This window comes from Salvelinus fontinalis, chromosome 17, assembly GCF_029448725.1.
Source record: "Salvelinus fontinalis isolate EN_2023a chromosome 17, ASM2944872v1, whole genome shotgun sequence".
In the NCBI taxonomy this organism is placed as follows: domain Eukaryota; kingdom Metazoa; phylum Chordata; class Actinopteri; order Salmoniformes; family Salmonidae; genus Salvelinus; species Salvelinus fontinalis.
The window spans coordinates 10,258,421-10,271,763 of NC_074681.1; the positions used below are offsets into that span (position 1 = coordinate 10,258,421).

The 13,343-nt window shown below is 43.9% G+C and overlaps 1 protein-coding gene across 1 annotated transcript in view; it reads left to right on the top strand.

The window, feature by feature from the left end:
* Positions 1 to 13,343, top strand: part of tmem236 (transmembrane protein 236) — a 44,917-nt gene that overhangs the window by 974 nt on the left and 30,600 nt on the right. Inside the window, exon 2 of the mRNA XM_055866087.1 lies at positions 6,125 to 6,197. Coding sequence (XP_055722062.1) covers positions 6,125 to 6,197 — 73 coding nt within the window. The remainder of the gene's footprint in view (positions 1 to 6,124; positions 6,198 to 13,343) is intronic.

Here is a 13,343-nt window from a genome sequence, read left to right on the forward strand (position 1 = left end):
ATGTATTAAAAATTAAAAACATACCTTATTTACATAAGTATTCAGGCCCTTTGCTATGAGACGAAATTGAGCTCAGGTGCATCTTGATCGTCATTGAGATGTTTCTACAACTTGATTGGAGTCCACCTGTGGTAAATGCAGTTGATTGGACATGATTTGGAAAGGCACACAGCTGTCTATGTAAGGTCCCACAGTTGTCAGAGCAGAAACCAAGCCATGAGGTCGAAGGAATTGTCCGTAAAGCTCCGAGACAGGATTGTGTTGTGGCACAGATTCTGGGGAGGGGTACCAAAACATTTCTGCAGCATTGAAGGTACCAACGAACACAGTGGCCTCCATCATTCTTATATGGAATAAGTTTGGAGCCACCAAGACTCTTCCTGGAGCTGGTCGTGCAGCCAAGCTGAGCAATCGGGGGAGAAGGGCCTCGGTCAGGGAGGTGACCAAGAACCTGATGGTCACTCTGACAGAGCTCCAGAGTTCCTCTGTGGAGATGGGAGAATCATCCAGAAGGACAACCATCTCTGCAGCACTCCACGAATCAGGCCTTTATGGTAGAGTTGCCAGACGGAAGCCACTCCTCAGTAAAAGGCACCCGACAGCCCGCTTGGAGTTTGCCTAAAGCCACCTAAAGGACTCAGACCATGAGAAACAAGATTCTCTGGTCTGATGAAACCAAGATTGAACTATTTGGCCCGAATGCCAAGCGTCACATCTGGAGGAAACCTGGCACCATCCCTACGGTGAAGCATGGTGGTGAAAGCATCATGCTGTGGGGATGTCCTTGAGTGGCCCAGCCAGAGCCCGGACTTAAACCCGATCAAACATCTCTGGAGAGACCTGAAAATAGCTGTGCAGCGACGCTCCCCATCCAAACTGACGCCCCTAATCAAATAAAATGTGATGAGTCACATGCGCCGAATTTAACAGGTGTTACAATGAAATGCTTACAATATACTGGGGGGTACCGGTTAGTTGAGGTAATATGTACATGTTGGTAGAGTTATTAAAGTGACTATGCTTAGTTGATGACAACAGAGAGTGGCAGCGGTGTAAAAGAGGGGGTGGGGGGGGGGGGGGGCAATGCAAATAGTCTGGGCAGCCAATTGATGAGACGTTCAGGAGTCTTATGGCTTGGTGTTGATGACAGATTTGTACACTCTTGGCATTCTCTCAGCCAGCTTCATGAGGAATGCTTTTCCAACAGTCTTGATGGAGTTCCCATATGCTGAGCACGTGTTGGCTGCTTTTCCTTCACTCTGCGGTCCAACTCATCCCAAACCATCTCAATTGGGTTGAGGTTGGGTGATTGTGGAGGCCAGGTCATCTGATGCAGCACTCCATCACTTTCCGTCTCGGTAAAATAGCCCTTACACAGCCTGGAAGTGTGTTTTGAGTCATTCTCCTGTTGAAAAACAAATGATTGTCCCACTAAGCGTAAACCAGATGGGAGGGCGTATCGCTGCAGAATGCTGTGGTAGCCATGCTGGTTAAGTGTGCCTTGAATTCTAAATAAATCACAGACAGTGTCACCAGCAAAGCACCATTACACCTCCTCTTCCATGCTTCACTGTGTGAACCACACATGCGGAAATCACCAGTTCACTTGGTTTCTTTGCAGCAATTCGACCATGAAGGCCTGATTCACGCAGTCTCCTCTGAACAGTTGATGTTGAGATGTGTCTGTTACTTGAACTCTGAAGCATTTTTTGGCCTGCAATTTATAACGTAATGTAATTATACATTAGACATCACATACATTATAAATTAGAACATTGCATTATACATTACATTTTACATTATACATCACATACATTATATAGAATACATTACATTTTACATGAGACATCACATACATTATATAGTATACATTACATTTTACATTATACATCACATACATTATATAGTATACATTACATTTTACATTATACATCACATACATTATATAGTATACATTACATTTTACATGAGACATCATATACATTATATAGTATACATTACACTTTGCGTGATATACATGATATGTTACATAATATAAACTAGATGTTTCGAGCCCTGAATGCTGATTGGCTGACAGCCGTGGTATATCAGACCGAATACCACTGATATGAGAACACTTATTTTTACTGGTCTAATTACGTTGGTAGCCAGCTTATATATAGCAGTAGCTTACATAGCAGTATATAGCAATAGCAGTAAGGCACCTTGGGGGTTTGTGATATATGGCCAATATACCACGGCTAAGGGCTGTGTCCAGGCACCTCGGGGGTTTGTGATATATAGCCAATATACCACGGCTAAGGGCTGTATCCAGGCACCTCGGGGGTTTGTGATATATGGCCAATATACCACGGCTAAGGGCTGTGTCCAGGCACCTCGGGGGTTTGTGATATATAGCCAATATACCACGGCTAAGGGCTGTGTCCAGGCACCTCGGGGGTTTGTGATATATAGCCAATATACCACGGCTAAGGGCTGTATCCAGGCACCTCGGGGGTTTGTGATATATGGCCAATATACCACGGCTAAGGGCTGTGTCCAGGCACCTCGGGTGTTTGTGATATATAGCCAATATACCACGGCTAAGGGCTGTATCCAGGCACCTCGGGGGTTTGTGATATATAGCCAATATACCACGGCTAAGGGCTGTGTCCAGGCACCTCGGGGGTTTGTGATATATAGCCAATATACCACGGCTAAGGGCTGTGTCCAGGCACCTCGGGGGTTTGTGATATATAGCCAATATACCACGGCTAAGGGCTGTGTCCAGGCACCTCGGGGGTTTGTGATATATAGCCAATATACCACGGCTAAGGGCTGTGTCCAGGCACCTCGGGGGTTTGTGATATATAGCCAATATACCACGGCTAAGGGCTGTATCCAGGCACCTCGGGGGTTTGTGATATATAGCCAATATACCACGGCTAAGGGCTGTGTCCAGGCACCTCGGGGGTTTGTGATATATAGCCAATATACCACGGCTAAGGGCTGTATCCAGGCACCTCGGGGGTTTGTGATATATAGCCAATATACCACGGCTAAGGGCTGTGTCCAGGCACCTCGGGGGTTTGTGATATATAGCCAATATACCACGGCTAAGGGCTGTGTCCAGGCACTCCGCATTGCTTCGGTCTTATCCGTGGTATATTGGCCATATACCACACCTCATCGTGCCGTACTGCTTAAATAAAATGTGTAATGTATAATATGTAATGAGTAATGCATCCTTGTAAATTATATTACACATATTACAGTATAATCACACTTTGCATTATACATTATATATTACATTATACAAATACAAATATATTACATTACATTATTACATTAAACATTATATTATACATTACATATCACACTATACATGACATTATATTAAACATTATATTATACATTACATATCACACTATACATGACATTGTTATACTGCACATGACATATGACATTATACGTCACACTTTTTATGATATATTACATTACGCATTACATTATACATACATTTTTTATCATAGGTACACTTCAACTGTGAGAGACAGAATCTAAAACAAAAATCCAGAAAATCCCATTGTATGATTTTTAAGTAATTAATTTGCATTTTATTGCATGACATAAGTATTTGATACATCAGAAAAGCAGAACTTAATATTTGGTACAGAAACCTTTGTTTGCAATTACAGAGATCATCCGTTTCCTGTAGTTCTTGACCAGGTTTGCACACACTGGATTTTTGTTTCTGATTCCGTCTCTCACAGTTGAAGTGTACCTATGATAACAATTACAGACCTCTACATCATGCTTTGTAAGTAGGAAAACCTGCAAAATCGGCAGTGTATCAAATACTTGTTCTCCCCACTGTACATCATATTATACAGTGGGGAGAATCATAATATACATTACATTATACATATCATATTATACATATCATATTATACATTATACATTATATTATACATTATATTATACATTATACATTATATTATACATATCATATTATACATTACATTATACATTATACATATCATATTATACATTATATTATACATATCATATTACATATTACATTATACATTACATATTATACATTATATTGTATATTATACATATCATATTATACATTACATTATACATATCATATTATACATTACATTATGCATATGATATTATACATTAAACATATCATATTATACATTACATTATACATATCATATTACATATTACATTATACATTACATATTATACATTATATTGTATATTATACATATCATATTATACATTACATTATACATATCATATTATACATTACATTATACATTACATATTATACATTATATTGTACATTATATTATACATTACATTATATTATACATTATATTATACATTATATTATACATTATATTATACATTACATTATACATTACATTACGTTATACATTATATTATACATTACATTATATTATATTACATTACATTATACCTTACAATACATTACATTATACATATTATACATTACATAACATATGATACATTACATAACACATTATACATACAGACTACATAACATATTATACATTACATAATATAGTATACATTATATTATACATTACATTATACATTACATTATATTATATTACATTACATTATACCTTACAATACATTACATTATACATATTATACATTACATAACATATAATACATTACATAACACATTATACATACAGACTACATAACATATTATACATTACAATCATATTATACATTACATTATACATTACATTATACATTACATTATACATTACATTATACAATACATTATACAATACATTATACAATACATTACACATTACATTACACATTACATTACACATTACATTATACATTACATTATACAATACATTATACAATACATTACACATTACATTACACATTACATTACACATTACATTATATTATACATTATATTATACATTACATTACATTATACATTTTATTATACATTATATTACATTACATTATACCTTACAATACATTACATTATACATATTATACATTACAATCATATTATACATTATATTATACACTACGCATTATACACTGCTCAAAAAAATAAAGGGAACACTTAAACAACACAATGTAACTCCAAGTCAATCACACTTCTGTGAAATCAAACTGTCCACTTAGGAAGCAACACTGATTGACAATACATTTCACATGCTGTTGTGCAAATGGAATAGACAAAAGGTGGAAATTATAGGCAATTAGCAAGACACCCCCAATAAAGGAGTGATTCTGCAGGTGGTGACCACAGACCACTTCTCAGTTCCTATGCTTCCTGGCTGATGTTTTGGTCACTTTTGAATGCTGGCGGTGCTCTCACTCTAGTGGTAGCATGAGACGGAGTCTACAACCCACACAAGTGGCTCAGGTAGTGCAGTTCATCCAGGATGGCACATCAATGCGAGCTGTGGCAAGAAGGTTTGCTGTGTCTGTCAGCGTAGTATCCAGAGCATGGAGGTGCTACCAGGAGACAGGCCAGTACATCAGGAGACGTGGAGGAGGCCGTAGAAGGGCAACAACCCAGCAGCAGGACCGCTACCTCCGCCTTTGAGCAGGAGGAGCACTGCCAGAGCCCTGCAAAATGACCTCCAGCAGGCCACAAATGTGCATGTGTCTGCTCAAACGGTCAGAAACAGACTCCATGAGGGTAATATGAGGGCCCGACGTCCACAGGTGGGGGTTGTGCTTACAGCCCAACACCGTGCAGGACGTTTGGCATTTGCCAGAGAACACCAAGATTGGCAAATTCGCCACTGGCGCCCTGTGCTCTTCACAGATGAAAGCAGGTTCACACTGAGCACATGAGCACATGTGACAGAATTGACAGAGTCTGGAGAAGCCGTGGAGAACGTTCTGCTGCCTGCAACATCCTCCAGCATGACCGGTTTGGCGGTGGGTCAGTCAGGGTGTGGGGTGGCATTTCTTTGTGGGGCCGTACAGCCCTCCATGTGCTCGCCAGAGGTAGCTTGACTGCCATTAGGTACCGAGATGAGATCCTCAGAGCCCTTGTGAGACCATATGCTGACACATGCACATGTAGTATGTCATTGACTAACATGCTGTTTTTCAGGAGACCAACAACATTGGCCTATGTGATTCTGTGCACGTTACCATGCTTCTCTATTCTGATCGCCGGTTCCAAGGTAAAACATACTTTTTTGAAAAAATTATATAAATGTGAGTGCATGTGTCACTTGACTTTATGACTCTCTCGTGAGTGGATTATGTGTGCACAGTGACAGAACACACACACACACACACACACACACACACACACACACACACACACACACACACACACACACACACACACACACACACACACAGGTACAGGATGTGACGGGGAGTCAGGTGCTCACTAACAATCCTAAATACAACAGGTTGACTATTAACCTGATCCACGGTGGAATGAAGTAGGAACTCAAACACAAGGTTACGTCATGTCATTACAGCCTCACCCTAACAGCCTCACCCTAACAGCCTCACCCTAACAGCCTCACCCTAACAGCCTCACCCTAACAGCCTCACCCTAACAGCCTCACCCTAACAGCCTCACCCTAACAGCCTCACCCTAACAGCCTCACCCTAACTTATAACGAAGATTTTAGATTTTTCTATCTCAATGATGCCGTTTTCCTGACGGTGTCTCTATGGAGACGTTTTCCTGACGGTGTCTCTATGATGCCGTTTTCCTGACGGTGTCTCTATGATGCCGTTTTCCTGACGGTGTCTCTATGATGCCGTTTTCCTGACGGTGTCTCTATGATGCCGTTTTCCTGACGGTGTCTCTATGATGCCGTTTTCCTGACGGTGTCTCTATGATGACGTTTTCCTGACGGTGTCTCTATGATGACGTTTTCCTGACGGTGTCTCTATGATGCCGTTTTCCTGACGGTGTCTCTATGATGACGTTTTCCTGACGGTGTCTCTATGATGCCGTTTTCCTGACGGTGTCTCTATGATGCCGTTTTCCTGACGGTGTCTCTATGATGACGTTTTCCTGACGGTGTCTCTATGATGCCGTTTTCCTGACGGTGTCTCTATGATGCCGTTTTCCTGACGGTGTCTCTATGATGCCGTTTTCCTGACGGTGTCTCTATGATGACGTTTTCCTGACGGTGTCTCTATGATGACGTTTTCCTGACGGTGTCTCTATGGAGATGTTTTCCTGACGGCGTCTCTATGGAGATGTTTTCCTGACGGCGTCTCTATGGAGATGTTTTCCTGACGGTGTCTCTATGATGCCGTTTTCCTGACGGTGTCTCTATGAAGACGTTTTCCTGACGGTGTCTCTATGATGACGTTTTCCTGACGGTGTCTCTATGATGACGTTTTCCTGACGGTGTCTCTATGATGCCGTTTTCCTGACGGTGTCTCTATGGAGACGTTTTCCTGACGGTGTCTCTATGATGACGTTTTCCTGACGGTGTCTCTATGATGACGTTTTCCTGACGGTGTCTCTATGGAGACGTTTTCCTGACGGTGTCTCTATGATGCCGTTTTCCTGACGGTGTCTCTATGATGCCGTTTTCCTGACGGTGTCTCTATGATGACGTTTTCCTGACGGTGTCTCTATGATGCCGTTTTCCTGACGGTGTCTCTATGATGACGTTTTCCTGACGGTGTCTCTATGATGACGTTTTCCTGACGGTGTCTCTATGATGACGTTTTCCTGACGGTGTCTCTATGATGACGTTTTCCTGACGGTGTCTCTATGGAGACGTTTTCCTGACGGTGTCTCTATGATGCCGTTTTCCTGACGGTGTCTCTATGGAGACGTTTTCCTGACGGTGTCTCTATGATGACGTTTTCCTGACGGTGTCTCTATGATGCCTTTTTCCTGACGGTGTCTCTATGATGACGTTTTCCTGACGGTGTCTCTATGATGACGTTTTCCTGACGGTGTCTCTATGGAGACGTTTTCCTGACGGTGTCTCTATGGAGACGTTTTCCTGACGGTGTCTCTATGATGCCGTTTTCCAGACGGCGTCTCTATGGAGATGTTTTCCTGACGGCGTCTCTATGGAGATGTTTTCCTGACGGTGTCTCTATGATGCCGTTTTCCTGACGGTGTCTCTATGAAGACGTTTTCCTGACGGTGTCTCTATGATGACGTTTTCCTGACGGTGTCTCTATGATGACGTTTTCCTGACGGTGTCTCTATGATGACGTTTTCCTGACGGTGTCTCTATGATGCCGTTTTCCTGACGGTGTCTCTATGGAGACGTTTTCCTGACGGTGTCTCTATGATGACGTTTTCCTGACGGTGTCTCTATGATGACGTTTTCCTGACGGTGTCTCTATGATGACGTTTTCCTGACGGTGTCTCTATGGAGACGTTTTCCTGACGGTGTCTCTATGGAGACGTTTTCCTGACGGTGTCTCTATGGAGACGTTTTCCTGACGGTGTCTCTATGGAGACGTTTTCCTGACGGTGTCTCTATGATGACGTTTTCCTGACGGTGTCTCTATGATGACGTTTTCCTGACGGTGTCTCTATGATGACGTTTTCCTGACGGTGTCTCTATGGAGACGTTTTCCTGACGGTGTCTCTATGATGATGTTTTCCTGACGGTGTCTCTATGATGACGTTTTCCTGACGGTGTCTCTATGGAGATGTTTTCCTGACGGTGTCTCTATGATGCCGTTTTCCTGACGGTGTCTCTATAGAGACGTTTTCCTGACGGTGTCTCTATGGAGACGTTTTCCTGACGGTGTCTCTATGATGCCGTTTTCCTGACGGTGTCTCTATGGAGACGTTTTCCTGACGGTGTCTCTATGATGACGTTTTCCTGACGGTGTCTCTATGATGCCGTTTTCCTGACGGTGTCTCTATGATGACGTTTTCCTGACGGTGTCTCTATGATGACGTTTTCCTGACGGTGTCTCTATGGAGACGTTTTCCTGACGGTGTCTCTATGGAGACGTTTTCCTGACGGTGTCTCTATGATGCCGTTTTCCAGACGGTGTCTCTATGGAGACGTTTTCCTGACGGTGTCTCTATGATGCCGTTTTCCTGACGGTGTCTCTATGGAGACGTTTTCCTGACGGTGTCTCTATGGAGACGTTTTCCTGACGGTGTCTCTATGATGCCGTTTTCCTGACGGTGTCTCTATGATGCCGTTTTCCTGACGGTGTCTCTATGATGACGTTTTCCTGACGGTGTCTCTATGGAGATGTTTTCCTGACGGTGTCTCTATGATGCCGTTTTCCTGACGGTGTCTCTATGATGCCGTTTTCCTGACGGTGTCTCTATGATGCCGTTTTCCTGACGGTGTCTCTATGGAGACGTTTTCCTGACGGTGTCTCTATGGAGACGTTTTCCTGACGGTGTCTCTATGGAGACGTTTTCCTGACGGTGTCTCTATGATGACGTTTTCCTGACGGTGTCTCTATGATGATGTTTTCCTGACGGTGTCTCTATGATGACGTTTTCCTGACGGTGTCTCTATGATGCCGTTTTCCTGACGGTGTCTCTATGATGCCGTTTTCCTGACGGTGTCTCTATGATGACGTTTTCCTGACGGTGTCTCTATGATGCCGTTTTCCTGACGGTGTCTCTATGATGCCGTTTTCCTGACGGTGTCTCTATGATGCCGTTTTCCTGACGGTGTCTCTATGATGCCGTTTTCCTGACGGTGTCTCTATGATGACGTTTTCCTGACGGTGTCTCTATGGAGATGTTTTCCTGACGGTGTCTCTATGGAGATGTTTTCCTGACGGCGTCTCTATGGAGATGTTTTCCTGACGGTGTCTCTATGGAGATGTTTTCCTGACGGTGTCTCTATGATGCCGTTTTCCTGACGGTGTCTCTATGAAGACGTTTTCCTGACGGTGTCTCTATGATGACGTTTTCCTGACGGTGTCTCTATGATGACGTTTTCCTGACGGTGTCTCTATGATGACGTTTTCCTGACGGTGTCTCTATGATGACGTTTTCCTGACGGTGTCTCTATGGAGACGTTTTCCTGACGGTGTCTCTATGATGACGTTTTCCTGACGGTGTCTCTATGATGACGTTTTCCTGACGGTGTCTCTATGATGACGTTTTCCTGACGGTGTCTCTATGGAGACGTTTTCCTGACGGTGTCTCTATGGAGACGTTTTCCTGACGGTGTCTCTATGGAGACGTTTTCCTGACGGTGTCTCTATGGAGAGGTTTTCCTGACGGTGTCTCTATGGAGACGTTTTCCTGACGGTGTCTCTATGGAGACGTTTTCCTGACGGTGTCTCTATGGAGACGTTTTCCTGACGGTGTCTCTATGATGACGTTTTCCTGACGGTGTCTCTATGATGACGTTTTCCTGACGGTGTCTCTATGGAGACGTTTTCCTGACGGTGTCTCTATGATGATGTTTTCCTGACGGTGTCTCTATGATGACGTTTTCCTGACGGTGTCTCTATGGAGATGTTTTCCTGACGGTGTCTCTATGATGCCGTTTTCCTGACGGTGTCTCTATGGAGACGTTTTCCTGACGGTGTCTCTATGATAACGTTTTCCTGACGGTGTCTCTATGGAGATGTTTTCCTGACGGTGTCTCTATGATGCCGTTTTCCTGACGGTGTCTCTATGATGCCGTTTTCCTGACGGTGTCTCTATGATGCCGTTTTCCTGACGGTGTCTCTATGATGCCGTTTTCCTGACGGTGTCTCTATGGAGACGTTTTCCTGACGGTGTCTCTATGGAGACGTTTTCCTGACGGTGTCTCTATGGAGACGTTTTCCTGACGGTGTCTCTATGATGACGTTTTCCTGACGGTGTCTCTATGATGACGTTTTCCTGACGGTGTCTCTATGATGACGTTTTCCTGACGGTGTCTCTATGATGCCGTTTTCCTGACGGTGTCTCTATGATGCCGTTTTCCTGACGGTGTCTCTATGATGACGTTTTCCTGACGGTGTCTCTATGATGACGTTTTCCTGACGGTGTCTCTATGATGCCGTTTTCCTGACGGTGTCTCTATGATGCCGTTTTCCTGACGGTGTCTCTATGATGCCGTTTTCCTGACGGTGTCTCTATGATGCCGTTTTCCTGACGGTGTCTCTATGATGACGTTTTCCTGACGGCGTCTCTATGGAGATGTTTTCCTGACGGCGTCTCTATGGAGATGTTTTCCTGACGGCGTCTCTATGGAGATGTTTTCCTGACGGTGTCTCTATGGAGATGTTTTCCTGACGGTGTCTCTATGATGCCGTTTTCCTGACGGTGTCTCTATGAAGACGTTTTCCTGACGGTGTCTCTATGATGACGTTTTCCTGACGGTGTCTCTATGATGACGTTTTCCTGACGGTGTCTCTATGATGACGTTTTCCTGACGGTGTCTCTATGATGACGTTTTCCTGACGGTGTCTCTATGGAGACGTTTTCCTGACGGTGTCTCTATGATGACGTTTTCCTGACGGTGTCTCTATGATGACGTTTTCCTGACGGTGTCTCTATGATGCCGTTTTCCTGACGGTGTCTCTATGATGCCGTTTTCCTGACGGTGTCTCTATGATGCCGTTTTCCTGACGGTGTCTCTATGATGCCGTTTTCCTGACGGTGTCTCTATGATGCCGTTTTCCTGACGGTGTCTCTATGATGACGTTTTCCTGACGGTGTCTCTATGATGACGTTTTCCTGACGGTGTCTCTATGATGCCGTTTTCCTGACGGTGTCTCTATGATGACGTTTTCCTGACGGTGTCTCTATGATGCCGTTTTCCTGACGGTGTCTCTATGATGCCGTTTTCCTGACGGTGTCTCTATGATGACGTTTTCCTGACGGTGTCTCTATGATGCCGTTTTCCTGACGGTGTCTCTATGATGCCGTTTTCCTGACGGTGTCTCTATGATGCCGTTTTCCTGACGGTGTCTCTATGATGACGTTTTCCTGACGGTGTCTCTATGATGACGTTTTCCTGACGGCGTCTCTATGGAGATGTTTTCCTGACGGCGTCTCTATGGAGATGTTTTCCTGACGGTGTCTCTATGATGCCGTTTTCCTGACGGTGTCTCTATGAAGACGTTTTCCTGACGGTGTCTCTATGATGACGTTTTCCTGACGGTGTCTCTATGATGACGTTTTCCTGACGGTGTCTCTATGATGCCGTTTTCCTGACGGTGTCTCTATGGAGACGTTTTCCTGACGGTGTCTCTATGATGACGTTTTCCTGACGGTGTCTCTATGATGACGTTTTCCTGACGGTGTCTCTATGGAGACGTTTTCCTGACGGTGTCTCTATGATGCCGTTTTCCTGACGGTGTCTCTATGGAGACGTTTTCCTGACGGTGTCTCTATGATGCCGTTTTCCTGACGGTGTCTCTATGGAGACGTTTTCCTGACGGTGTCTCTATGATGACGTTTTCCTGACGGTGTCTCTATGATGACGTTTTCCTGACGGTGTCTCTATGATGACGTTTTCCTGACGGTGTCTCTATGATGACGTTTTCCTGACGGTGTCTCTATGGAGACGTTTTCCTGACGGTGTCTCTATGATGCCGTTTTCCTGACGGTGTCTCTATGGAGACGTTTTCCTGACGGTGTCTCTATGATGACGTTTTCCTGACGGTGTCTCTATGATGCCGTTTTCCTGACGGTGTCTCTATGATGACGTTTTCCTGACGGTGTCTCTATGATGACGTTTTCCTGACGGTGTCTCTATGGAGACGTTTTCCTGACGGTGTCTCTATGGAGACGTTTTCCTGACGGTGTCTCTATGATGCCGTTTTCCAGACGGCGTCTCTATGGAGATGTTTTCCTGACGGCGTCTCTATGGAGATGTTTTCCTGACGGTGTCTCTATGATGCCGTTTTCCTGACGGTGTCTCTATGAAGACGTTTTCCTGACGGTGTCTCTATGATGACGTTTTCCTGACGGTGTCTCTATGATGACGTTTTCCTGACGGTGTCTCTATGATGACGTTTTCCTGACGGTGTCTCTATGATGCCGTTTTCCTGACGGTGTCTCTATGGAGACGTTTTCCTGACGGTGTCTCTATGATGACGTTTTCCTGACGGTGTCTCTATGATGACGTTTTCCTGACGGTGTCTCTATGATGACGTTTTCCTGACGGTGTCTCTATGGAGACGTTTTCCTGACGGTGTCTCTATGATGACGTTTTCCTGACGGTGTCTCTATGATGACGTTTTCCTGACGGTGTCTCTATGGAGATGTTTTCCTGACGGTGTCTCTATGATGCCGTTTTCCTGACGGTGTCTCTATAGAGACGTTTTCCTGACGGTGTCTCTATGGAGACGTTTTCCTGACGGTGTCTCTATGATGCCGTTTTCCTGACGGTGTCTCTATG